The sequence below is a fragment of the Scyliorhinus torazame genome, chromosome 10 (genome assembly GCF_047496885.1).
Source record: "Scyliorhinus torazame isolate Kashiwa2021f chromosome 10, sScyTor2.1, whole genome shotgun sequence".
NCBI classification, from domain to species: Eukaryota; Metazoa; Chordata; class Chondrichthyes; order Carcharhiniformes; family Scyliorhinidae; genus Scyliorhinus; species Scyliorhinus torazame.
In genome coordinates this window covers 150,701,887-150,726,359 of record NC_092716.1, presented here as the reverse complement: position 1 = coordinate 150,726,359, position 24,473 = coordinate 150,701,887, and the positions used below count along the sequence as shown (strand labels likewise).

Genomic DNA, 24,473 nt, shown 5'->3' with positions numbered 1-24,473 from the left:
TTGACAAATGGTACATTGACAAACAGTGATTGGTTACAGTGCGGGACAAGGGGCCAAATAAAGCAAATACATGAGCAAGAGCAGCAGAGGGCATCGAGAATAGTGTTCTTACAGGGAACAGATCAGTCCGAGGGAGAGTCGTTGATGAGTGTAGTAGCTGTGGGGAAGAAGCTGTTCCTATGTCTGGATGTGCGGGTCTTCAGACTTCTGTATCTTCTGCCTGATGAAAGGGTCTGGATGAAGGCAATGCCTAGGTGGGAGGGGTCTCTGATAATGCTGTCTGCCTTCCCGAGCGGGAGGTGGATACAGAATCAAAGAGAGGGTGGCAAGCTGTATGATGCGTTGGGCTGAGTTCACCACACTCTGCAGTTTCTTACGATCTTGGGCCGAGCAGTTGCCATACCAAGCTGTGATGCAGCCGGACAGGATGCCCTATATGGCACATCTGTAGATGTTCGTGAGAGTCGATGCAGACATGTGGAATTTCTTTAGCTTTCGTAGGAAGTAGAGACGTTGTTGGACTTTCTTGACTGTTGCATCAACGTGAGTGGACCAGGACAGACTGTTGGTGATGGTGACCCCCCCGGAACTTAAAGCTATCGACCATCTCCACTTCGGAGCCATTGATTCAGACGGGGGCATATGTCGTGGTATGCTTCCTGAAGTCGATGATCAGTTCCTTGGTCTTTCCGACATTTAGAGAGAGGTTGGGCGGGATTTTTCGGAAACCGGCAGGGCGGGCAACTCCAGTGAGAAGGAGTGGCGTGAACCGCTCCGGCGTCGGGCTGGCCCAAAGGTGCGGAATCCTCTGTACGTTTAGGGGCTAGGCCGGCGCTGGAGTGGTTTACGCCACGCTGGCCGATGCGGAAGGGGCTTGGGGCCACGCCAACCGGCGCCGAAGGGCCTCCGCCGGCTGGCGCGAGTTGGCGCATGCGCGGGAGCGCCAGCGTGTGCTGGCGTCATCCCAGCACATGTGCAGGGGGTGGTTCATCTCCGCGCCGGCCATCGCAGACTGGTACACCAGCCGGCGTGGAGGAATAGAGTGCCCCTACGGCACAAGCCCGCCCGCGGATCGGTGGGCTCCAATCGCGGGCCAGGCCACCATGAGGGCACCCCCCGGGGCTAGATCCCCCTGCGCCCCCCTGAGGACCCAGGAGGCCACCCACAGAGCCAGGTCCCGCCAGCAAACACCTGTCGTACAACCTCCGAAAACAGGCGGCCACTCAGCCCATCGCGGGCCGGAGAATCGCCGGGGGGGCTGCTGCTAGCGGCCGCCGACCACGTGGCGCGATTCCCGCCCCTACCAAATCCCTGGCGCCGGAGAATTCGGGAGCGGCTGGGGCGGGATTCACACCGCCACCCGGCGACTCTCCGACCCGGCGGGGGGTCGAAGAATCCCGCCTGTTGTTTTCGGTACACCATGCAACCAAGTGATCTATTGCCCTTCTGTAGTCTGATTCATCATTGTTTAATATACGACCCACCACAGTCATATCATCCGCAAACTTATAGATTGAGTTGGAGTTAAACCTTGCCACACAGTCGTGTGTGGATAGAGTACAGTAGAGAACTGAGCACACATCTTTGCGGGGCCCCGGTGTTGAGGACTATTGTGGGGGAGGTGTTGTTACCTATCCTGACAGATTGCAGTCTGTTGGTGAGGAAATCAAGGATCTGGCTGCACAGGGAGGGGTCAAGTCCAAGATTGCAGTTTGGTTATCAGTCTTGTCGGGATAATGATGTCGAAGGCGGAGCTGTAGTTTATGAACAGCAGTAGTCTCATGTAGGTGTCCTTGTTGTTGAGGTGTTTAAGTGTTGATTGCAGAGCCAGGGAGATAGCATCTGCTGTGGACCGGTTGCAGTAATAGGTGAACTGCAATGGATCGAGACCATGCTCACAATGGAGGGGCAAATCCCTAATCCATCACTTTGCTCACTCCAAAAACCAATACAAATTCACATTGAATCTAATTCATGGTCCCCACAAAGGGACATACTAGATCCAAGCTGCCAAGAACAGGCAATACACCTGATCTCATACTTGATCCTACATTGATCTTTTTACATAACAATTCTTCAAATCGAATCCCTCCATTCCTCAATCATTCAAAAATTAAAATGCACTTTTTGTACTGTGACAACCAAAATTGTAGACAATATTCCTAATGTTGTCTCACTAATTATACACGAAGTGGCATGATTACCTGATGAATTTTGCTCAATATATATTTTAATTCCTTCATAACGGTCCTGTTCTTATCAAACTTCTGAATCATGATGGGCAACACCAAATTCATAATATTTTCAGCATATTAAATATTAATTCCAATAAAAGCTTACTGGAAGCTCCTACATTATATCTTACTCCTGTAGGTGGCATTCTAGTAGCTCATTTCAATGCTAAGACTGTTTTAACTTAATTTCTAATTCACCATAACTCCACTTTCTATCCCCCAGTGATTGTACAGCCTCTGGCTTCTTAAAATGCTAAAAACTCAATCTGAGTTTTTCTTTGATTTCCCATTTTTTTTCTTCATATCAAGATACTTGGGATCAATTTTTACTTTTTGGGCAGAGCAGAAAATGAAAGGTGTCAGATGGGGCAACCACTATCCAAAACAAAGATTTGAACAAATGAAAATACGAAAAAACCTGAATAATTAAAATAGTCCAAGGATTGTCTTCTGCGCTGCTGTTAAATCATTTACTTGAAGGTCTTGGCTGCAACTTGTTCTCAGAAGTTTTACTGTTGCCCTAAACTCTGGCTCTTTGAGCTGAATTTAAATCAGGGCCGGGATTCTCCATCTGTGCACGGATCGGAGAATCCTAGCCCAGATCTATTTTCCCACAAAGCTCGAATAAGTTGGCTTGTGCAAATTCTTTTCATCAGCCTCCAGCACTTTCGACTCAGCAGTTTTAAAATAATTTTGAAGAAGAAAACCTGAAGCTTAAAATTGCAGGTGCTGCAGAAGGGCCGAGTTCCAAGCGGGTGACAATTATTAGTGGCCGAAGAGAAAATGCTGGAAAATCTCAGCAGGTCTGGCAGCATCTGTAGGGAGAGAAAAGAGCTCACGTTTTGAGTCCAATGACTCTTTGTCAAAGCGATAAGACAGGGAAAGTGGGAAATATTTATACTGTGGAGTGAGAATGAAAGATGAGTCATTGCCACAGAAACCTAGGGAAATGGGGTGCTAATTGATGTACCGTCAATTACCACGAGACGAGAATGGTGAAACAATTGAGGCTTTATTGCACAAGATGTTGTGCCTCCCACAGCTGGAACCAGAATGGATTCAGCACAGGTGAGCATACACTTTTATACGGTGCCTGCTGGGTGGAGCCAGCAGGCAGAGATTTACCGTTGTACCTGTGATATACGGGCAGTGCCGTAATACATACAATATACCACGAGAAAGGGCGCAGAGGAGATTTACCAGGATGTGGCCTGGTCTGGACGGAAGATCTTATGAGGGAAGGCTGAGGGACTTGAGGTTATTTTCTTTAGAAAGAAGAAGGTTAAGAGGTGACTTAATTGAGGCATACAAGATGATCAGAGGATTAGATTGGGTGGACAGTGAGAGCCTTTTTCCTCGGATGGTGATGTCGAGACAAGGGGACATAGCTTTAAATTGAGGGGTGATAGATATAGGACAGATGTCAGAGGTAGGTTCTTTACTCAGAGAGTAGTAAGGACGTGGAATGCCCTGCCTCCAACAGTAGTGAACTGGCCAACATTAAGGGCCTTTAAATGGTCATTGGATAAACATATGGATGATAAGGGAATAGTGTAGATGGGCTTTAGAATGGTTTCAAAGGTCGGCGCAACATCGAGGGCCGAAGGGCCTGTACTGCGCTGTAATGTTCTATGTTCTATGTTCTAGTGGTGTCTACCACATTCACCCCCTGTTAAAAAAAAGTCCAGCGGGGGTGACGAGAACATTACAAATTAAGTCTGTCGGGGGCTTTGACCCTCCGCCGCGATCGCCTCAGTCCTGGTGGCGGTGTGGGCGCCGACGTGGTCACCTGCGACTCCGGGAGCCTGTTGTCCTCGTATTCGTCACCTCTGAGTGAATCCAGTGGGTGGACGGATCCCGCTGGGGTGGGGGCTGCGGTGAGGTTCGCTGGGGGGAGGGTGGGTGGCGCCGGGGTGAATGAAGCAACGGGGGGGGGGGGCGGGGGCAGTGTCAGGGCAGGGGTCGTGGGTGGGGTCCCAGTGGGTGCCAGGTCCCAGAGGGAGAAAGTGTCTTGGTGTCCGTCGGGGTGTGCCACGTAGGCATACTGCGGGTTTGCATATAGGAGGTGGACTTTCTCGACCAAGGGGTCCGATTTATAGCGCCGCACATGCTTCCGGAGGAGGACGGGTCCAGGAACTGTCAGCCATGTTGGGAGCGAGACCCCGGAGGTGGACTTCCTGGGGAAGGCAAACACACGTTCGTGAGGGGTCTCATTAGTGGCGCTGCAGAGGAGCGACCGGATGGAGTGGAGCACGTCGGGGAGGACCTCCTGCCAGCGGGAGACCGGGAGATTTTTAGACCGCAGGGCCAGCAGGACGGCCTTCCAGACCGTCCCGTTGTCCCTCTGCAACTGCCCGTTTCCCCGGGGGTTGTAGCTGGTCATCCTGCTCGAGGCAATGGCCTTGCTGAGCAGGAACTGGCGCAGCTCATCACTCTTGAACGAGGATCCCCGATCGCTGTGGATGTAGGTGGGGAAACCGAACAGAGTGAAGATGCTATGCAGTGCAACTCTGAGGAAGTGATAGAGGCGGCCATCTGCTTCGAACGCAATGTATTGGACCATCCTGTGCTTCTCCCCAGTCTTCACCACCACTACTTGTGCTCTCCAGAGGCTGTTGCTGGCTTCAATGATCCCCTCCCGCAGAAGCCGTTGGACCTCCGACCTGATGAAGGTCCTGTCCTGGGCACTGTACCGTCTGCTCCTAGTGGCAGCGGTTTTGCAGTCTGGGGTGAGGTTCGCAAACAGAGAAGGTGGATCGACCTTAAGGGCTGTGAGGCTGCAGACGGTGAGGGGGGGCAGGGGTCTGCCGAAATTCAATGTCAGGCTTTGGAGATGGCATTGAAAATCCAGGGCGAGCAACAGGGCAGCGCAGAGGTGGGGGAGAACATAGTTGCTGAACTCTAGGTCCTGGACAGTGAGGGTCGCGATACAGTACCCCCGGATTTCAACGGAATGGGATCCGGAGGCCAGGGAAATTTTCTGGGTGACGGGGTGTACGGGAGGGAGCAGCGCCTTACCGTAGTGGGGTGGATGAAACTCTCTGTGCCCCCGGAGTCAAAGAGGCAGGCCGTCTCCTGCCCATTGATCTTCACCATCATCGTAGCGGTCGCGAGGTTGCGGAGCCGAGACAGATCCAGGGTGATGGAGGTGAGTTGCGGAAGATGTTGGGAGGTCTCCGGCTGATCAGCGGCGGCGGATGTAGCAGTAGGCGGTGAACGGCCAGACGAGCCGGGGTCCTGAGGCGCGATCCAAAATGGCGGCGAAGATGGTGGGGCCCACGATGCCCACAAGGGTGCCGCGCGGTCGGGTGTGTAGGACTCCAGGTTACAGGAGACCACTTCTAGTGAATTTGCAAGCTGCCTAGTCTCTGCAAGATCGAGCTTACCCCCTTCCAGTAGTCGCTGGCGAACGTACGTAGACTGCATGCCCGTGACATAAGCGTCTCTGATTAAAAGTTCGGTGTGTTGGACTGCCAAAACTGCCTGGCAGTCACAGTTCCTACCAAGGATCTGTAGGGCCCGCAAGAAATCATCCAGAGTCTCCCCAGGGAGTTGCCGTCTCTTGGCCAGGAGGTGCCTGGCGTACACTCGGTTCACCGGTTTAGCGTAATGTCCCTTTAGGAGCGTCATCACTTCTGAGTAGGTGGGCGCATCCCGGATGAGGGGGAATATTTCAGGGCTCACCCGCGAGTAGAGGACTTGGAGCTTCTGTGAGTCCAAGGGTTCTTCAGTGGCTGCTCTGTGGTAGCCTTCGAAGCAGACTAGCCAGTGGTCAAAGGTAGATGTGGCGTTGGCTGTGTGAGGGCTCAGCTGCAGGCGATCAGGCTTGATTAGGAGATCCATCTTTTACAATCTTGTGCAATAAATTGATGTACCGTCAATTACCACGAGACGAGAATGGTGAAACAATCGAGGCTTTATTGCACAAGATGTTGTGCCTCCCGCAGCTGGAACCAGAATGGAATCAGCGCTGGAGAGCTTACACTTTTATACGGTGCCTGCTGGGCAGAGCCAGCAGGCAGAGATTTACCGTCGTACCTGTAACATACGGGCAGTGCTGTAATACATACAATATACCACTAGTGGTGTCTACCACACTAATAGCCACAGAAACCAAGGGGAAAGAGTGCTAATGGCAGTCCCCAGAGAGAACAAAAGATGTGAAAGGCCAAACAGCAGAGAAACTAACATCAGAGGGTAAACTGTGACAGATGTAGATGTTGGGGGAGGGGAAGGGGAAGCAAAGGAGAGAAAAGGTGAGGAAAGGGGGATAAGATAGTGGGGGGGGGGGGGGTTAACTATCTATAAAGAAAAACAAGAAAGAAAGAAATGATAAAAGACAGCTAAAATGAAATGGGTTGAAAACAAATGGGTTGAGGTGGGGTAGAGCTAATCATCTGAAGTTGTTGAATTCGATGTGAGACCGGAAGGCTGTAGTGTGCCTAACCGGAAGATGAGATGTTGTTCCTCCAGTTTGCGTTGAGCTTCACTGGAACATTGCAGCAGGCCAAGAACAGACATGTGGGCATTGGAGCAGCGTCTGTGTTGAAATGGCAAGCAACGGGAAGGTCAGGGTCCTGAATGTGCACAGACCGAAGGTGCTCTGCAAAGCGATCACCCAGTCTGCATTTGGTCTCTCTGATATAGAGGAGACCACATTGGAGCAGCGAATGCGATAGACCAAATTAAAAGAGATGCAAGTGAAACGCTGCTTAACCTGGAATGAGTGTTTTGGGCCTGAGATGTTAAGCATGGAAGAGGTAAAGGGGCAGGTGTTACACTTTCTGCGATTGCATGGGAAGGTACCATGGGTGATGGGAGAGGTGTTGGGTATGGTGGAGGAGTGGACTAGATTATCTCGGAGGGAACGGTCTCTGCGGAATGCTGACAGAGGGAGTGAAGGAAGATGTGTTTGGTGGTGGCATCACGCTGGAGTTGGCGAAAATGGCGGAGGATTATGCTTTGCATACGGAGGCTGGTGGGGTGAAATTTCAGAACGAGGGGGACTTTATCCTTGTTCTGGGAAGGAGGGGAGGGGGGCGAGGATAGTGGCGCGGGAGATGGCTCGCACACTGTTGAGGGTCCTGTGAACAACTGTAGGTGGGAAATCACGGTTAAGGAAGAGGGAACACATTTTCGAAGCCCCATTTTGGAAAGTGGCATCATCGGAACAAATGCGACGGAGGCGAAGGAGCTGAGAGAAGGAGATGGGAGTCCTTACAGGGTGTAGGGTGCGAAGAGCTGTAGTCAAATAGCTGTGTGAGTCAGTGGGCTTGTAGTGGATATTAGTAAATAGTCTATTGCCGGAAATGGAGACAGAAAGGTCAGGGAAGGGAAGGGAAGTGTCTGAGATGGACCAGGTGAAAGTGATGGAGGGGTGGAAACTGGAAGCGAAGTTGATGAATTTTTCCAGGTCCGGATGATAAAATGAAGCGGCACCAAAATAGTCAGGAATGTACCGGTAATGGAATTGTGGGAGGGGACCCGGGTAGGCCTGGAACAAGGAATGTTCCACATACCCCATAAAATGGCAAGCATAGCTAGGACCCATGCGGTCCCATTGTTACACCTTTGATTTGGAGAAGGTGGGATGAGTTAAAGGAGACGTTGTTGAGAGATAGAACAAGTTCAGCCAGGCGGAGGAGAGTGGCGGTGGATGGGAATTGTCCAGGCCTCTTATAGAGAAAGAAGCAAAGACCTCTCAGGCCATCCTGGTGTGGGATAGAGGTGTAGACAGATTGCATATCCATGGTGAATAGGATGCGGTTAGAAATTAAATGAAATGAAATGAAAATCGCTTATTGTTACAAGTAGGCTTCAAATGAAGTTACTGTGAAAAGCCCTTAGTTGCCACATTCCGGCGCCTGTTTGGGGAGGCTGGTACGGGAATTGAACCGTGCTACTGGCCTGCCTTGGTCGGCTTTAAAATCCAGCTCTTTAGCCCTGTGCTAAACCAGCCCCTGGGCCCGCGGACTGGAAGCTGTCAATGTGACGGTGCATCAGCGGAATCCCGGATGTAGGTGGGGAGGGAATGGGCCAGAGGAGTGAGGGTGGAGTCAAGATAAGAGGAAATAGGTTCGGTGGGGGAGGTGCATGCTGGCACAATGGGCCTGCCGGGACAGTCCTTTTTGTGGATTTTGGGAAGTAAGTAAAAGCGGGCTGTCCGGGGTTGGGAGACTATGAGGTTGGAAGCCGGAAGGGGATGGCATCCGGAGGAAATGAGGTCGCTAACGGTGTTGGAGATAATAGTGGGCCAGATCTCGAATAACGATGAGTCCGAATACAGGCGGGAGATAGAGAACCTAGTGGAGTGGTGTAGCGACAACAATCTCTCCCTCAATGCCAGCAAAACTAAAGAGCTGGTAATTGACTTCAGGAAGCAAAGTACTGTACACACCCCTGTCAGCATCAACGGGGCCGGGGTGGAGATGGTTAGCAGTTTCAAATTCCTAGGGGTGCACATCTCCAAAAATCTGTCCTGGTCCACCCACGTCGACGCTACCACCAAGAAAGCACAACTGCGCCTATACTTCCTCAGGAAACTAAGGAAATTCGGCATGTCCACATTGACTCTTACCAACTTTTACAGATGCACCATAGAAAGCATCCTATCAGGCTGCATCACAGCCTGGTATGGCAACTGCTCGGCCCAGGACCGCAAGAAACTTCAGAGAGTCGTGAACACAGCCCAGTCCATCACACGAACCTGCCTCCCATCCATTGACTCCATCTACACCTCCCGCTGCCTGGGGAAAGCGGGCAGTATAATCAAAGATCCCTCCCACCCGGCTCACTCACTCTTCCAACTTCTTCCATCGGGCAGGAGATACAGAAGTCTGAGAACACGCACGAAGAGACTCAAAAACAGCTTCTTCCCCACTGTCACCAGACTCCTAAATGACCCTCTTATGGACTGATTTCATTAACACTACACCATGTATGCTTCATCCGATGCCAGTGCCTTTGTAGTTACATTGTATATTTTGTGTTGCCCTATTATGTATTTTCTTTTATTCCCTTTTCTTCTCATGTACTTAATGACCTGTTGAGCTGCTCGCAGAAAAATACTTTTCACTGAACCTCGGTACACGTGACAATAAACATATCCAATCCAATCCAATCCAATTTATTTTCCTTTTAAAAATAAAAGATTTTGCAAGCCATTGGTAGAGTGAAACTGGGTGTAATAATCTTGCCAAGGCCGGCTTTCCAACACGATACCCTTTCATTTACATAAATCAAAGGCTGCAGCCACGACTTACAGTGCTGGAGTCCAAGCCCGGGGACCTACAGAATAGCAGCCTGGGTTGAAGCAGCGGGTTTGAAACTACGCTCCCGCCTGCTCAGGAGGGATGTTCCTACTGCACGAAGCCCACGGGGAAATCTATTGATGATCCCCATGTCCTTTGTGGCCACCATAACACTGGTCTTCTGGGTTCTTGCCCATTACACATGGAGGAGATTGAGTGGGAGTGGGGTGGATGGAATGTTAAAGGCGAAGTGAGTGATAGCATGGGCGGAGGGAGGGTGGGAGTGTATTGTAGATATTTAATGGAAAAAAAGGTGTCTCCGTGTAATTGGAGCAAAATAATGGTGCAAACATGAATGAAAATGGAGCCGCTTCAAGCCAGATATTCCCCATAACCCAACCCCAAATGTAGGCTGCTAAACAACAGGGGATAATGTCTAAAAAGACATTTTTAAAATTAATAAAGTGATGATTTGAGTGGACACTATAATGAGAGCCCCATTGAAAAAAGTTATAATTCATAAGCAGAAGAACAATAGGCTGTACATTATAATAAAGGCTGAAGCGTCAGACAATTCTGAGTGCACAGTGGTTAGTACCGCTGCTCACAGCGCCAGAGATCTGGGTTCAATTCCAATATTGGGTGACTGGGTGGAGTTTGCATGTTCTCCCCACGTCTGCGTGGGTTTCCTCCGGGTGCTCCTGTTTTCTCCCACTGTCCAAAGATTTGCATGTTAGGTGGATTGGCCATTCTAAATTGCCCATAGTGTCCAAAGGTTAGGTGGGGTTATGGGGTTACAGGGATAGGGCATGGGAGTGGGCATACGTGGGGTGATCTTTCAAAGCATTGGTGTAGACTTGATGGACCGAATGGTCTCCTTCTGCACTGTAGGGATTCTATGATCTGACTTGACTTTCTAGGTCCTTCTATACTGTCTCCAGCTCTTAAGGTTTGGTGTATGCTTTCATTTACACAAGGGACAGGGCAAGGTTGGCCATAATAAAAATAGGCAAAGCTAAACTGGTGGGTGACAGGCACGCCTTTAACCCCTGAGCCCAATGGAGGAGATGGTGCTGTGCATCATGGGAATAGCTGTGACAGAGCCTATAGCATCCAGTGTCACTGAAAGAGTCCAAGACAACAATGTATTACTGCTTCAGCTCTTTCTCAGTTCCCTCCTCAGCCCCATCGTGTTCCTTGGCAGAATGTGCAAACTGCAGATTCTATGATCATGAAACTCTTGGTTTACACCACCCACCTCCCCATTCTCCCTCACCCCAACCCTCCCCTTTTGATTTTGTATTTCAGATACCCACTTGGTCTGACAGATGCAGCCATCAGCTCAGATACTGGCACTGCCTGAACCTTACAGTCCAGGATAGAGTTGGGATCCTCAAATGGTGAGTCACAGGGCATGAGTGGAATGCAGTCAGGCCAGGGGGGAAAGGATAGCTTGTGCCCAGCTCACTGGAGGTGGGGGGCAGGGCCACAGGCTAGTTTGGCCGCAGAGAATAAGGTGAAGACTTTGATGGGGAATGCAGGAGAGTGCTGATGAGGATACACACCGAGATCCTTGGAATATTGTCAAGCCTATCAGGCAATCTCCTGTCACTGTCAAGCAGCATGGCGGCATCCAACTCTAATTGGGCACAGGGCTTCATGCTGGGCGTGGAGACCATCCGTTCCAGCGTGGAGGTGGAGGTTCACTCCATGACGTGTTGCAGACTCAGCCATGATGCAGCCAATGCATCTGCTTCTACTGAAGCATCAGGCAAAGGACAGAGAGCACCTCTGTGCTGCAATGTAACCTCAAACAAGGAGTCATGGGATCCGTGCTTACCTCCATGCATTTCAGATTCCTGCCATCGTGGCTGCAGATCCCGGAGCTCAAAGGGATATTGAGGCTCCCACAGCAGTCCACCAAACAGCACACCAGCAGGCAATGAGGGTTGTTGAGGTGCAGCGCAGAGCATGGTCCTGTTGTCCTCTCTTGGGTGATGACGTTCTTGTTCCCACCACCATCACTCTGCCAGTGTCCTCGCTGTACAAGGACATGTTGCAAGGCCACCTGCAGGGTTCCTCAGTGAATATCAGTAGGACTAGGATAGCATGGTGTCGAAGCACGAGGGCAGCCAAAGGCAAGGTGTGAAGGGAATGCTTAAGAGTGAACAGTTTGTTCTTGCTTGTATAATTTGAGGAGTTGTTTAGCAAGATGTTACAGCAAGGCTCTTGTTGGTGGCTTTTATTTCAGGATTTTGGCCAAGAGAACAGTGTGTCTTTTTTTAAAAACCTCATTCATGGGGAATGAGCATCGCTGGCTAGGCCAGCATTTATTGCAGATGAATGAGATGGTGGGGTTAATGGTAGTGAAGCTAGAATGACTTATAGCACATGATGTCTGAGTGGACGCTCACAGGCAGCCGGTCCAGAAGTAAGATATGACTTGCTCCCTGCTCCCTCCGCTTGGACAGCTCGACTTTCACAAACATGTGTCAAGTCAGTCAGAAAGGCCAAGTGACACCAGGATCTGGCCAATGCAACACAAGCTGTGCACCATGTAGTCCTCGCAAATGTAGCCAGAAGCACCACCCGCACATTTCGAGGGCTTCCAGCTTCCCAGGCACTGGCTCCAGTCACTCTATGAAAACCAAAAGCCTAGCCCTTAGCGATCTGGTGGTGCAGGTTATTTTTGGATTGCTATGTTGAATATTAATGAAAGCTGTATTAACATTTCAAACAGTTGATTGAATTGGTGAGACGGACGAGAAGCAGAGCCCTGACTGATGTGAGGATTATTCTCCTGCGGGATAGGAGTCATAGTGTCAGTGTATCCAGACCCACTCAAGGTCACTTGACTGCTTAGTAGGTTGAAAAAAAATCATGTTAAATTGCCCCTTAGTGTCCAAAGATGTGCAGGTTGGGTGAATTGGTCATGCTAAGTTTCCCCTTTGTGTCCAATGTTTAGGTAAGGTTACAGGGATAGGGCAGGGGAGTGGGCCTAGGTAGGGTGCTCTTTCGGATGGCCAGTGCAGACTCGATGGGCCGAACGGCCTCCTTCTGCACAGTAGGGATTCTATGGATATGGAACATGGTTCAGGATGGAGTTTGTGAAGAATGAATGTCGTACATAAGATAGGGATCAGGAGTCCGAGAGTGGAGGAGTGTTTTATACAGGTTGGGTTCAAGTTTCAAGGATCCAAGAGCAGTTAAACATGTAAGGATTATCAACACTTTCTTAATTAAGCTGAGAAAGAAAAGGGACAATAAATACTAAGAAAAGGTTAATGAAGGAAATACAGAAAGAAGGAGACTGTCAGATATTCGGAGAAATAATGATAAAGGATGCTATTTATTGGGACAGAATAACAGAGAGAATACACAGAAAGCTGAAGAATAATGTACACTGGGGAGTATGAACATCTGAGAGGAAGACATAGAAATAAAGGCGGAGAACATTCTGGGACAAAATACTTGGGGCAGGATTCTCTCATCCAACGGCAGAGTGTCCATGCCGTCGTAATCGCCGTCGTGTTTTATGACGGCGTGAACGGGCCGCTGCTAGGACTAATTCTGGCTCCTATAGGGGGCAAGCACGGCGCTGGAGCGGTTCGCGCCCCTCCAGCTGCTGATCCCGGCGCGCTGTGCGCCGCAAGATCCGTGCATACGCAGTGGCCTCCTTCAACGCGCTGGCCCTGACGCAACATGGCGCAGGACTACAGGGGCCAGTGCGTAGGAAAGGAAGCCCCCAGCCAGAGAGGCTGGCCCACCGATCGGTGGGCCCCGATTGCGGGCCAGGCTGAATCGGAGGCACCCCCTGGAGTTGGCGCCCCCCCTCCCCCACCACAGGCCGCCACCCGACCCTTCCACGCTGAGGTCCCGCCGGCTGAGAGCAGGCAGAACGGCGCCGGATGGACTCAGCGTTTCCACGACGGCCGCTCGGCCCATCTTGGCCTGAGACTCGGCGGGCCGGCCGCGTAGAGCGGCCCGCAACCGGCGCCGTGCCAAACACACCGGCACCAATTGCGCCGATTCTCCGCTCTGTGGAGAATCGCCTGCCGGTGTCGGGGTGGCGTGGCCCTGTCGCAGGGAGTCTCCAGCACGGCCATGGGCTGAGAGAATCCCGCCCTTGATGCTTTATAAAGCAAAGATAACAGGTAATTTTAATACTAACAGTTATTTATGAACTAACAGTAACTGATGGTGAATTTTATATGGCAATAAGACCTCGAGGACAAATAGTTTCCATAAGAGTTAAGGTTGATTTTCATCAGATGGAAACATCCACATATTTTACTGAACTGGTTTTACCCTGTTAGAAATTAATTAATTAATTATCTTTATTATCACAAGTAGGCTTACATTAACACTGCAATGAAGTCACTGTGAAAAGCCTCTGGTCACCACATTCCGGCGCCTGTTCGGGTTTACAGAGAGAGAATTCAGAATGTCCAATTCACCTGACAAGCACATCTTTCGGGACTGTGGGAGGAAACCGGAGCACACGGAGGAAACCCACGCAGACACGGGGAGAATGTGCAAACTCCACACAGACATTCAGCCAAGCCAGGAATTGAACCCGAGACCCTACAGCTGTGGAGCCACAGTGCTACCCACTGTGCTACCGTCCCGCCCTGTTGAGATTATGCATGTTAAACATCACATTATTATTTAATTAATTGCAACATTCCATAGAATCCCCACAGTGCAGAAGGAGACCATTCAGCCCATCGAGTCTGCACTGACCCTCTGAAAGAGCACTCCACTAAGGCCCATTTCCCCGCCATATCCCCAGAACTCCATAACCCCACCTAACCTGCACATCCTTGGACACTAAGGGGCAATTTAGCATGGCCAATCCACCTAACCTGCACATCTTTCAACTGGGGGAGGAAATCGGAGGACCCGGAGGAAGCCCATGCAGACACAGGGAAAACGTGCAAACTCCACACGGACAGTCACCCAAGGTTGGAATTGAACCTGGGCCTCTGGCGCTGTGAGGCAGCAGTGCTAATCACTGTGCCACCATGCCGCCCAATATGCAATGTGTGAGTGAGAAAGTCTGACTGTTACTCTTCAAAGGCACTCCTCGTACTGCACACCCAGTCCTACTACCCAAACACTTGCTGGTTGGTAGGAGGGTGGTCAGAATCATACTCACCAAGCACTGTGAGGGTCAGCAGCAGGTTCTTCCTCAGATTCTTTCCCAGCCGTTTCCACCATGGGAGTTCATTGCTGAGCTTTTCGACCAGGTCACACTCATCCATCCGCACTTCCACTTGTTTGGGCATCCTGGAAGGAATGAGGGAGAAAGGAATCTTGGTCACATTGAGAAGCAACAGCAGCCAAAGCTACCCATGCTCACAGATACTTCAGGTAAAGTGTTCGGTCTAGACACACCAATGATGCACAGGAACATGAAAGGTTTTAACACACAAAGGATGCATTGTTGTAAGCCAAGATACTGGGAATACAGGTACCTTAATAAAAGCTGCTGCTCCTCAAAAAAATAGTTCTCTCATACACTAATGTAAAAAAATGTGATTTAAGAATATTGTAGAATTAGCAGGCATTGTATTGAAAACCCTTCTGCCTCTCCTCAGAATCAACATTTTTAGCAGCCAGGGACAGAGGCAAAACAAAGATACATGCATTCCAGAACTGATAGATAGGAGGTAGTCTCCTGATGCCTCAAGTAGCCTATTTGTTATTCGTTCATGGGATGTGGGCGTCGCTGGCAGAGCCAGCATTTGTTGCCCATCCCTGAGGGCATTTAAGAGTCAATCACATTGCTGTGGGTCTGGAGTCACATGGAGGCCAGACCCGGTAAGGATGGCAGATTTCCTTCCCTAAAGGACGTTCGTGAACCAGATGAGTTTTTACAACAATCGACAATGGTTTCATAGTCATTATTGGACTTTGAATTCCAGATTTTTATTCAATTCAAATTCCACCATCTGCTGTGGTAGGATTCAAACCCATGTCCCCAGAGCATTACCCTGCGTTACTAGATTAATATTCCAGTGACAATACCACCAAGCTGCTGCCTTCCCTATGGTATCTATATAGTGTCTGGTAAAGGCCACCAAACACCCCTCAGTATGAGGGGAACTAAAGAAGCACCTCGGGCTAAAGAATTGGTCAGAAAGGTTTGACCAGCTGATTGACATGGGGTAAACTATCAGCCCCGACAAGTGAAGTATATTGACGAGTGCTTGGAGACAGCGGCCAATCCTCAGCACACAGCATTCTTCAAATTGAAGATGGGCCAGGAAAATGAAGTAAGATTGGAGGAGGATTTCCAAACATTTTGGCGAGAGTGTAGAATGCCATCACAATCTACTGAGATAACACACTGTGTGCCAACCGTCCATTCATTCTCTAGGATCAGTGACCTTCTCTATGCTGTCACAGGGTGTGTACTTTTCTTGTCTATTCAGCTAAAGCATTGGGTCTAATCTGTTGCTTCTTAATAAATTTAAGAACCCACCTTAAAATGACTTACAAATGCTTAACTGCCTGTCTTAGGGATCTGTGACTCCCGAAATCAAGATCTTACAGTAAGAATATAGTTTATCCAACCTGTGGTGTAGGTGCACAGTGAAACTAGACTCAGTGAACAGTCCAGCAACAGACAACAATAAACACCTGGCCACTCCTTCGACAGTACCTTCCAAACTCACCATCTCTACCATCTACATGGCCAAAGGCAAGGTGGATGGGAACACCACCAACTACAGGTTCCCAGTCAAGTCACTCTCCACCCTGACTTGGACGTATATCGCTGTTCCTGCACTGTCGTTGGGTCAAAACCCTGGCACTCCATGCCTAACAACATAGTTCAAGAAGGCAGCTCACCACCACCTTCTCAACAGTAATTAGAGATGGAAATAAATTCTGATCGCAGCAGAGACACTGACGCCTCAGGAAAAGATAAAGTAAATCACTGCGGAATATTGCTTCCAAAACATTCCTGGTTTCATATTCGTGATTATGTTTTGTTAACAAGCAATAAAAGGTCCAACATATCTCTGCCATCACATTCTTACATTGGGTGGGTTGGTCAGTTATGGTTGTTTGATGTATGTATATGGGATTGAGCAGCTTTACTCAGAGAATAAAGTAACTGCACAGGCCATGGCAGTGCATTGAAAGCACTGAAAAGTAATTATTTTCAATAATGATTCACAATCATTTTCCTGTAATGTGAGACTCATCTCCAGTAAAAATGTGATACTAGGGAGACTGCTTTGTCCTGATACACTGAAACTGGACAACGGTACTGTACTGAGACACACACTGTACTGAAACACAGCCAGACTGAGCTGTATTTTTTTTTTTAATTTTTATTAAAGGTTTTCATAAAATATCAATAACAAAATGAGAAAGAAAAAAGAACCCAACAGGGTTAAGTACAAAACACAATCTGAAAAAGCAACCCCCCCAAACCCCTCCCCCTGTACCTAAATAATAAATTAACATTAACACCCCGACTTAAGACAACAGGTGTATACACCCCCTCAGACCCTTCCAGTGTAAATAACATAAACAAAAATAAAGTAAACCCCCCCCCCGAGCTGCTGCTGCCATTGACCAATGTCTAGCGTTCTGCCAGAAAGTCTAAGAACGGCTGCCACCGCCTAAAGAACCCTTGTACCGACCCTCTCAAGGCGAATTTCACCCTCTCCAATTTAATGAACCCTGCCATATCGCTGATCCAGGATTCCACCTTGGGGGCCTCGCATCTTTCCACTGAAGGAGAATCCTCCGCCGGGCTACCAGGGACGCAAAGGCCAGAATTCCAGCCTCTTTCGCCTCCTGCACTCCCGGCTCCTCTGCCACCCCAAATATTGCGAGCCCCCAGCCCGGTTTGACCCTGGATCCTACCACCCTCGACACCGTCCTCGCTATGCCCTTCCAAAATTCCTCCAGCGCTGGGTATGCCCAGAACATATGGGTGTGATTTGCTGGGCTCCCTGAGCACCTAACACACCTGTCCTCACCCCCAAAGAACCTGCTCATCCTTGTCCCGGTCATGTGTGCCCTGTGCAGCACCTTAAACTGTATGAGGCTGAGCCTCGCGCATGAAGAGGAAGAGTTCACCCTCCCTAGGGCATCTGCCCACGTCCCCTCTTCGATCTCCTCTCCCAACTCCTCCTCCCACTTACCTTTCAACTCCACCACCGAGGCGTCCTTCTCCTCCTGCATCACCTGGTAAGTTTCCGAGATCTTCCCCAATCCCACCCACCCACCCCCGAGAGCACCCTGTCCTGTACTGTGTGTGGCAGTAGCCGTGGGAATTCCACCACCTGCCGTCTGGCAAACGCCCTTACCTGTATGTACCTGAAGGTGTTCCCCGGGGGGAGCCCGTACTTCTCCTCCAGCTCACCCAAGCTCGCGAACTTCCCGTCCACAAACAGGTCCCCTAACTTTCGTATGCCTACCCTGTGCCACCCCGAAAACCCTCCACCTGTTCTTCCTGGGGCGAACCGGTGGTTCCCCCGTAATGGGGTCCACGCCGAGGCCCTAACTCCCCCCCTATGCCGCCTCCACTGCCCCCAAATTTTGAGGGCCGCCACCACCACCGGGCTCGTGGTATACCTCCTTGGAGGGAGCGGCAGCGGCGCCGTTGCCAGCGCCCCCAGACTTGTACCCACACAGGACGCCGTCTCCAGCCTCTTCCATGCAGCCCCCTCCCCCTCCATCACCCACTTGCGCACCATTGTCGCATTGGCGGCCCAGTAGTACCCACAGAGGTTGGGCAGCGCCAGCCCCCCCTATCTCTACTCCGCTCCAGGGACACCCTTCAGACTGAGCTGTATTGAGACACAGGCAGATTGAACTGTACTGAAAAGCAGACGGAATAAACAGTACTGAGACACAGACAGACGGAACTGGACTAAGACACAGACAGATTGAACTGTACTGAAACACAGACAGAATAAATTGTATTGAGATACAGACGGACTGAACTGCACTGCAACACAGATGGAATGAACTGTACTGAGACACAGGTAGACTGAACTGTACTGAGAAATAGACAGATTGAACTGTACTGAATCACAGACTGAATTGTACTACAACACAGACAGACCAAATTGTACTACAACAGACAGACTGAATGGCACTGAAACACAGACAGACTAAACTGTACTGAGACACAGACAGATTGAACTGTACTGAGAAATAGACAGATTGAACTGTACTGAATCACAGACTGAATTGTACTACAACACAGACAGACCAAATTGTACTACAACAGACAGACTGAATGGCACTGAAACACAGACAGGCTAAACTGTACTGAGACACAGACAGATTGAACTGCGCTGAAACACAGACAGACTGAACTGTACTGAAAATCGGACAGAGTGAACTGTACTGGGACACAGACAGACAACTGTATTAAGACACAGACAGATTGAACTGTGCTGAAACACAGACACAGTGAACAGTACTGAGACCAGACAGATTGAACTGTGCTGAAACACAGACAGACTGAACTGTATTGAGGCCGGACAGACTGAACTGTACTGAAACACCGACAGAGTGAACTGCACTGAGATCAGACAGACTGAATAGTATTGAAGCAGAGACAGTCTGAACTGTACTGAAAAACAGACAGACTGAGCTGTACTGAAACACAGACAGACTGAACTGAACTGAGATCGGATAGATTGAACTGTACACAGACATAAAGAGACTGAACTGTATTGAGGCCAGACAGACTGAACTGTACTGAAACACCGACAGAGTGAACTATACAGAGACCAGACAGACTGAACAGTACTGAGATCGGACAGATTGAACTGTAGACAGACTGTGGTAGTCACCACTGTTGTATTGTATATATTGCATACGAGGGGTATTATGGTAAGACCCCTGTACTACAGGTACGGGGGTAGATCCCTGCCTGCTGGCTCCGCCCAGTAGGCAGAGCATAAATGTGTGGGCTCTCCGAGCTGCAGCCATTTCGGCAGCAGCTGTGGGAGGCTACACATCTCAGCGTAATAAAGCCTCGATTACACTCTACTCTCATCTTGTTGTAATTGATAGTGCATCAATTTATTACGCAGAGATTTTACAACGATGGATCTCTGCATCAAGCCTGATTGCCTGCAGCTGCACCCACAAGCAGACAATGCCAAGTCGGCCTTCGCACATTGGCTAGCTTGCTTTGAAGCCGACATCGGATCTGCGACTGAACCACCCCCAGAGGCACAGAAGCTCCAGATCGTCTACACGCGGCTGAGCTCCGATATCTTTCCCCTCATCCGGGATGTGCCAATCTACGCGGAGGCCATGGCGCTACTGAAGGAGACCGACAAAATCTACGCCAGGCACCTCCTGTCCATGCGGCATCAACTCCCTGGTGAGTCTGTGGAAGATTTCCGGCATGCCCTGCACGCCCTGGTGAGAGACTGCGATTACCAGGCTGTTTCGGCCATTGAACATTCTGACCTGCGAGTTAGAGACGCGTTTGTTACAGGCAGAGGATCGGCCGACATCCGCCTGCGCCTCTTAGAAGGGGCTAGCCTCAACCTCGCGGCGACCAAGAAACTAGCGATCTCGCTCACAGTCGCCTCACGCAATGTACAGACGTATGCCCCCGACCGCATGGCCCACCCCTCCTGGGCATCGTGGACCCCGCCAGCGATCCCATCGTGGACCCCATCAGCGACCCCATCAGCGACAGCCCCCAGCGAACAACAGGCCTGCGCCACGCGGCAGCCAACCAACCCCGGGGGACCCAAGTGCTACTTCTGCGGACAGGCAAAACACCCCCGGCAGCGCTGCCCAGCGCAGAGCGCGCTCTGCAAGGCCTGCGGGAAGAAAGGACATTTCGCTGCTGTTTGCCAGGCCCGCTCGATCGCCGCTATTGTCCCTGCACCCCCCACGTGCGACCCGTGGGTGCCGCCATCTTCCTCGCCTCAGACCACGTGCGGCCCGTGGTCGCCGCCATCTTGCTCGCCTCATAACACATGCGGTCCGTGGGCGCCGCCATTTGCTCGCCTCACAACACACGCAGCCCGTGGGCGCCGCCATTTTGCCTGTCTCAGGACACGTGAGGCCCGTGGACGCCGCCATCTTCCCCACCTCAGGACCCCTGCTCGTCAGCCACCTCATCGGGCTGCTCATCGTCTGCAACCGCCGCCGACCAGCCGTGTCTCGCCTCCATCACGATCGACCAGTCCCGACCACACAACCTCGCGTCCGCGTCGACGACAGTGAAGGTCGACGGGCACAAGATATCCTGCCTTCTGGACTCCGGGAGCACTGAGAGCTTCATCCACCCCGATAAGGGAAGGCGCGGCTCCTCACAGTACCCCCCATAACCAGAAAATCTCCCTGGCCTCCGGATCCCACTCCGTGGCCCTCACCATCCAGGGCGTCGAGTTCAGCAGCTTCCGGCTCTACGTCCTCTCCGACCTCTGCGCTGCCTTGCTACTTGGCCTGGACTTCCAGTGCAACCTCCAGAGCCTAACCCTGAAATTTGGTGGGCCCCTACCACCCCTTATTGTCTGCGGTCTCACGACCCTTAAGGTCGTCCTGCCTTATCTGTTTGCAAACCTCATCCCGGATTGCAAACCTGTCGCCACCAGGAGCAGATGGTACAGCGCCCAGGACAGGACCTTCATCAGGTCTGAGGTCCAGCGGCTTCCACGGGAAGGTATTATCGAGGCCAGCAACAGCCCCTGGAGAGCCAAGTGGGCGAAAACAGGATGGTCGTTGACTACAGTAAGACCATCAATCGGTACATGCAGCTCGACACGTGCCCACTCCCACGCATATCTGATATGGTCAATCAGATTGCACAGTACCGGGTCTTCGCGACAGTGGACCTAAAATCTGCCTCCCACCAGCTCCCCATTCGCAAGGCGGACCGCCCGTACACCACGTTTGAAGCGGACGGCCGCCTTTACCACTTCCTTAGGGTTCCCTTTGGCGTCACTAACAGGGTCTTGGTCTTCCAACGGGAGATGGACCGAATAGTTGACCGGTACGGACTGCGGGCCATCTTCCCCTACCTGGATAACGCTACCATCTGCGGCCACGACCAGCTGACCACAACGCTAACCTTTCCAAATTCCCCCACACCGCCAAACTCCTCAACCTATCCTACAACAAGGAGAAATGCATGTTCAGCACGAACCGATTAGCCATTCTCGGCTATGTGGTCCAGAACGGAGTGCTAGGGCCCGACCCTGATCGCATGTGCCCCCTCATGGAACTACCCCTTCCCCACTGCCCCAAGGCCCTCAAATGATGCCTGGGCTTCTTCTCGTACTACGCCCAGTGGGTCCCTGACTATGCGGACAAGGCCCGCCCACTCATTCACTCCACCGTTTTCCCCCGACGACCGAGGCTCACCAGGCCTTCAACCGTATCAAGGCCGACATCGTCTAGGCCGCAATGCACGTGGTCGACGAGACGCTCCCCTTCGAAGTCGAGAGTCATGCATCAGACATCGCTCTAGCCGCCACTCTCAACCAGGCAGGCAGGCCCGTGGCATTCTTTTCCCGCAGCCTCCATGCCTCTGAAAGTCGGCACTCCTCCGTCGAAAAGGAGGCCCAAGCTATCGTTGAAGCTGTGAGGCATTGGAGGCATTACCTGGCTGGCAGGAGATTCACTCTCCTCACTGACCAACGGTCAGTTGCCTTCATGTTCAACAACACACAGCGGGGTAAGATCACAAATGATAAGATCTTGAGGTGGAGGATCGAGCTCTCCACCTACAATTACGAGACTTTGTATCGCCCCGGTAAGCTCAATGAGCCCCCCGATGCCCTATGCTGAGGTACTTGTGCCATGGCACAAGTGGACCAACTCCGGATCCTGCACGATGATCTCTGTCACCCAGGGGTCACCCGCTTTTATCACTTCATAAAGGCCCGCAATCTGTCCTACTCCATCGAGGAAGTCAGGGCGGTCACCAGAGACTGCCAGGTCTGCGCGGAGTGTAAACCGCACTTCTACCGGCCAGACCGTGCGTGCCTAGTGAAGGCTTCCCGCCCCTTTGAACGTCTCAGCATGGACTTCAAAGGGCCCCTCCCCTAAATCGACCGAAACACGTACTTTCTTAATGTGGTCCACGAATATTCCAGATTCTCCTTCGCCGTCCCATGCCCCGATATGACGTCTGCCACCATCATCAAAGCCCTCAACACCATCTTCGCTCTGTTCGGTTTCCCCACCTACGTGCACAGCGACCGGGGATCCTCATTTATGAGCGATGAGCTGCGCCAGTACCTCTCAACAGGGGCATTGCCTCGAGCAGGACGACCAGCTACAACCCCCGGGAAAACGGGCAGGTGGAGCAGGAGAATGGGACGGTCTGGAAGGCCGTCCAGCTGGCCCTACGGTCCAGAAATCTCCCAGCCTCCTGCTGGCAGGAGGTCCTCCCTGATGCCCTTCACTCCATTCGGTCGCTCCTTTGCACTGCGATTAACGAAACTCCCCATGAACGTCTCTTTGCCTTCCCCAGGAAGTCCACCTGTTCGGTTTCCCCACCTACGTGCACAGCGACCGGGGATCCTCATTTATGAGCGATGAGCTGCGCCAGTACCTGCTCAACAGGGGCATTGCCTCGAGCAGGACGACCAGCTACAACCCCCGGGAAAACGGGCAGGTGGAGCGGGAGAATGGGACGGTCTGGAAGGCCGTCCAGCTGGCTCTACGGTCCAGAAATCTCCCAGCAATAGCAGCTACAGGTTCAACTGTGTGAAAGGACCGGCATAAAGTCAGTCACATAGGTTCAAGATCATAGAAGCTGGTATAAATAGCACTTATAAAGAATGGGTACCTAGTAGGTTCACCACACTGATTCCTGGGATGGAAGGATTGTCGTCATTGGGTCGACTAGGCCTATATTCACTGGAATTTAGAAGAATGAGAGAGGGTCTAATTGAAACATATAAAATTCTGACAGGGCTGGACAGACTAGTTGCAGGGATGTAGTTTCCTTTGTCTGGAGGGCGGGGGGGGGGGGCTCTAGAACAAGAAATTACAGTCTAAGGATACAAGGTAAGCCATGTAGGACTGAGATGAGGAGAGATTTCTTCACTCAGGGGGTGGTGATCCTGTGGTATTCTCTACCACATTAGGCTGTGGAGGCCAAGCCACTGAATATATTTAAGAAGAGTAAGAAGTCTTACAACACCAGGTTAAAGTCCAACAGGTTTGTTTCGATGTCATTAGCTTTCGGAGCACTGCTCCTTCCTCAGGTGAATGAAATGAAATGAAAATCGCTTATTATCAGAAGAGGTATGTTCCAGAAACATATATATAGACAGATTCAAAGATGCCAGACAATGCTTGTAATACGAGCATTAGCAGGTGATTAAATCTTTACAGATCCAGAGATGGGGTAACCCCAGGTTAAAGAGGTGTGAATTGTGTCAAACCAGGACAGTTGGTAGTATTTCACAGGCCAGATGGTGGGGGATGACTGTAATGCGACATGAATCCCAGGTCCCGGTTGAGGCCGCACTCATGTGTGCGGAACTTGGCTATAAGTTTCTGCTCGGCGATTCTGCGTTGTCGCGCGTCCTGAAGGCCGCCTTGGAGAACGCTTACCCGAAGATCAGAGGCTGAATGCCCTTGACTGCTGAAGTGTTCCCCGACTGGAAGGGAACATTCCTGCCTGGTGATTGTCGTGCGATGTCCGTTCATTCGTTGTCGCAGCGTCTGCATGGTCTCGCCAATGTACCACGCTTCGGGACATCCTTTCCTGCAGCGTATGAGGTAGACAACGTTGGCCGAGTCGCACGAGTATGTACCGCGTACCTGGTGGGTGGTGTTCTCACGTGTAATAGTGGTATCCATGTCGATGATCTGGCACGTCTTGCAGAGATTGCCATGGCAGGGTTGTGTGGTGTCGTGGTCACTGTTCTGAAGGCTGGGTAGTTTGCTGCAAACAATGGTTTGTTTGAGGTTGCGCGGTTGTTTGAAGGCAAGTAGTGGGGGTGTGGGGATGACCTTGGCAAGATGT

The 24,473-nt window shown here is 51.1% G+C and overlaps 1 protein-coding gene across 2 annotated transcripts in view; it reads right to left on the bottom strand.

Annotated features, from left to right (window-relative positions):
- Nucleotides 1-24,473, bottom strand: part of LOC140430971 (excitatory amino acid transporter 2-like) — a 643,482-nt gene that overhangs the window by 484,347 nt on the left and 134,662 nt on the right. For both annotated transcript variants that reach the window (XM_072518822.1, XM_072518821.1), the window contains one exon: nucleotides 14,643-14,773. In XM_072518822.1, coding sequence (XP_072374923.1) covers nucleotides 14,643-14,772 — 130 coding nt within the window. In that variant the 5' untranslated portion in view covers nucleotide 14,773. The remainder of the gene's footprint in view (nucleotides 1-14,642; nucleotides 14,774-24,473) is intronic.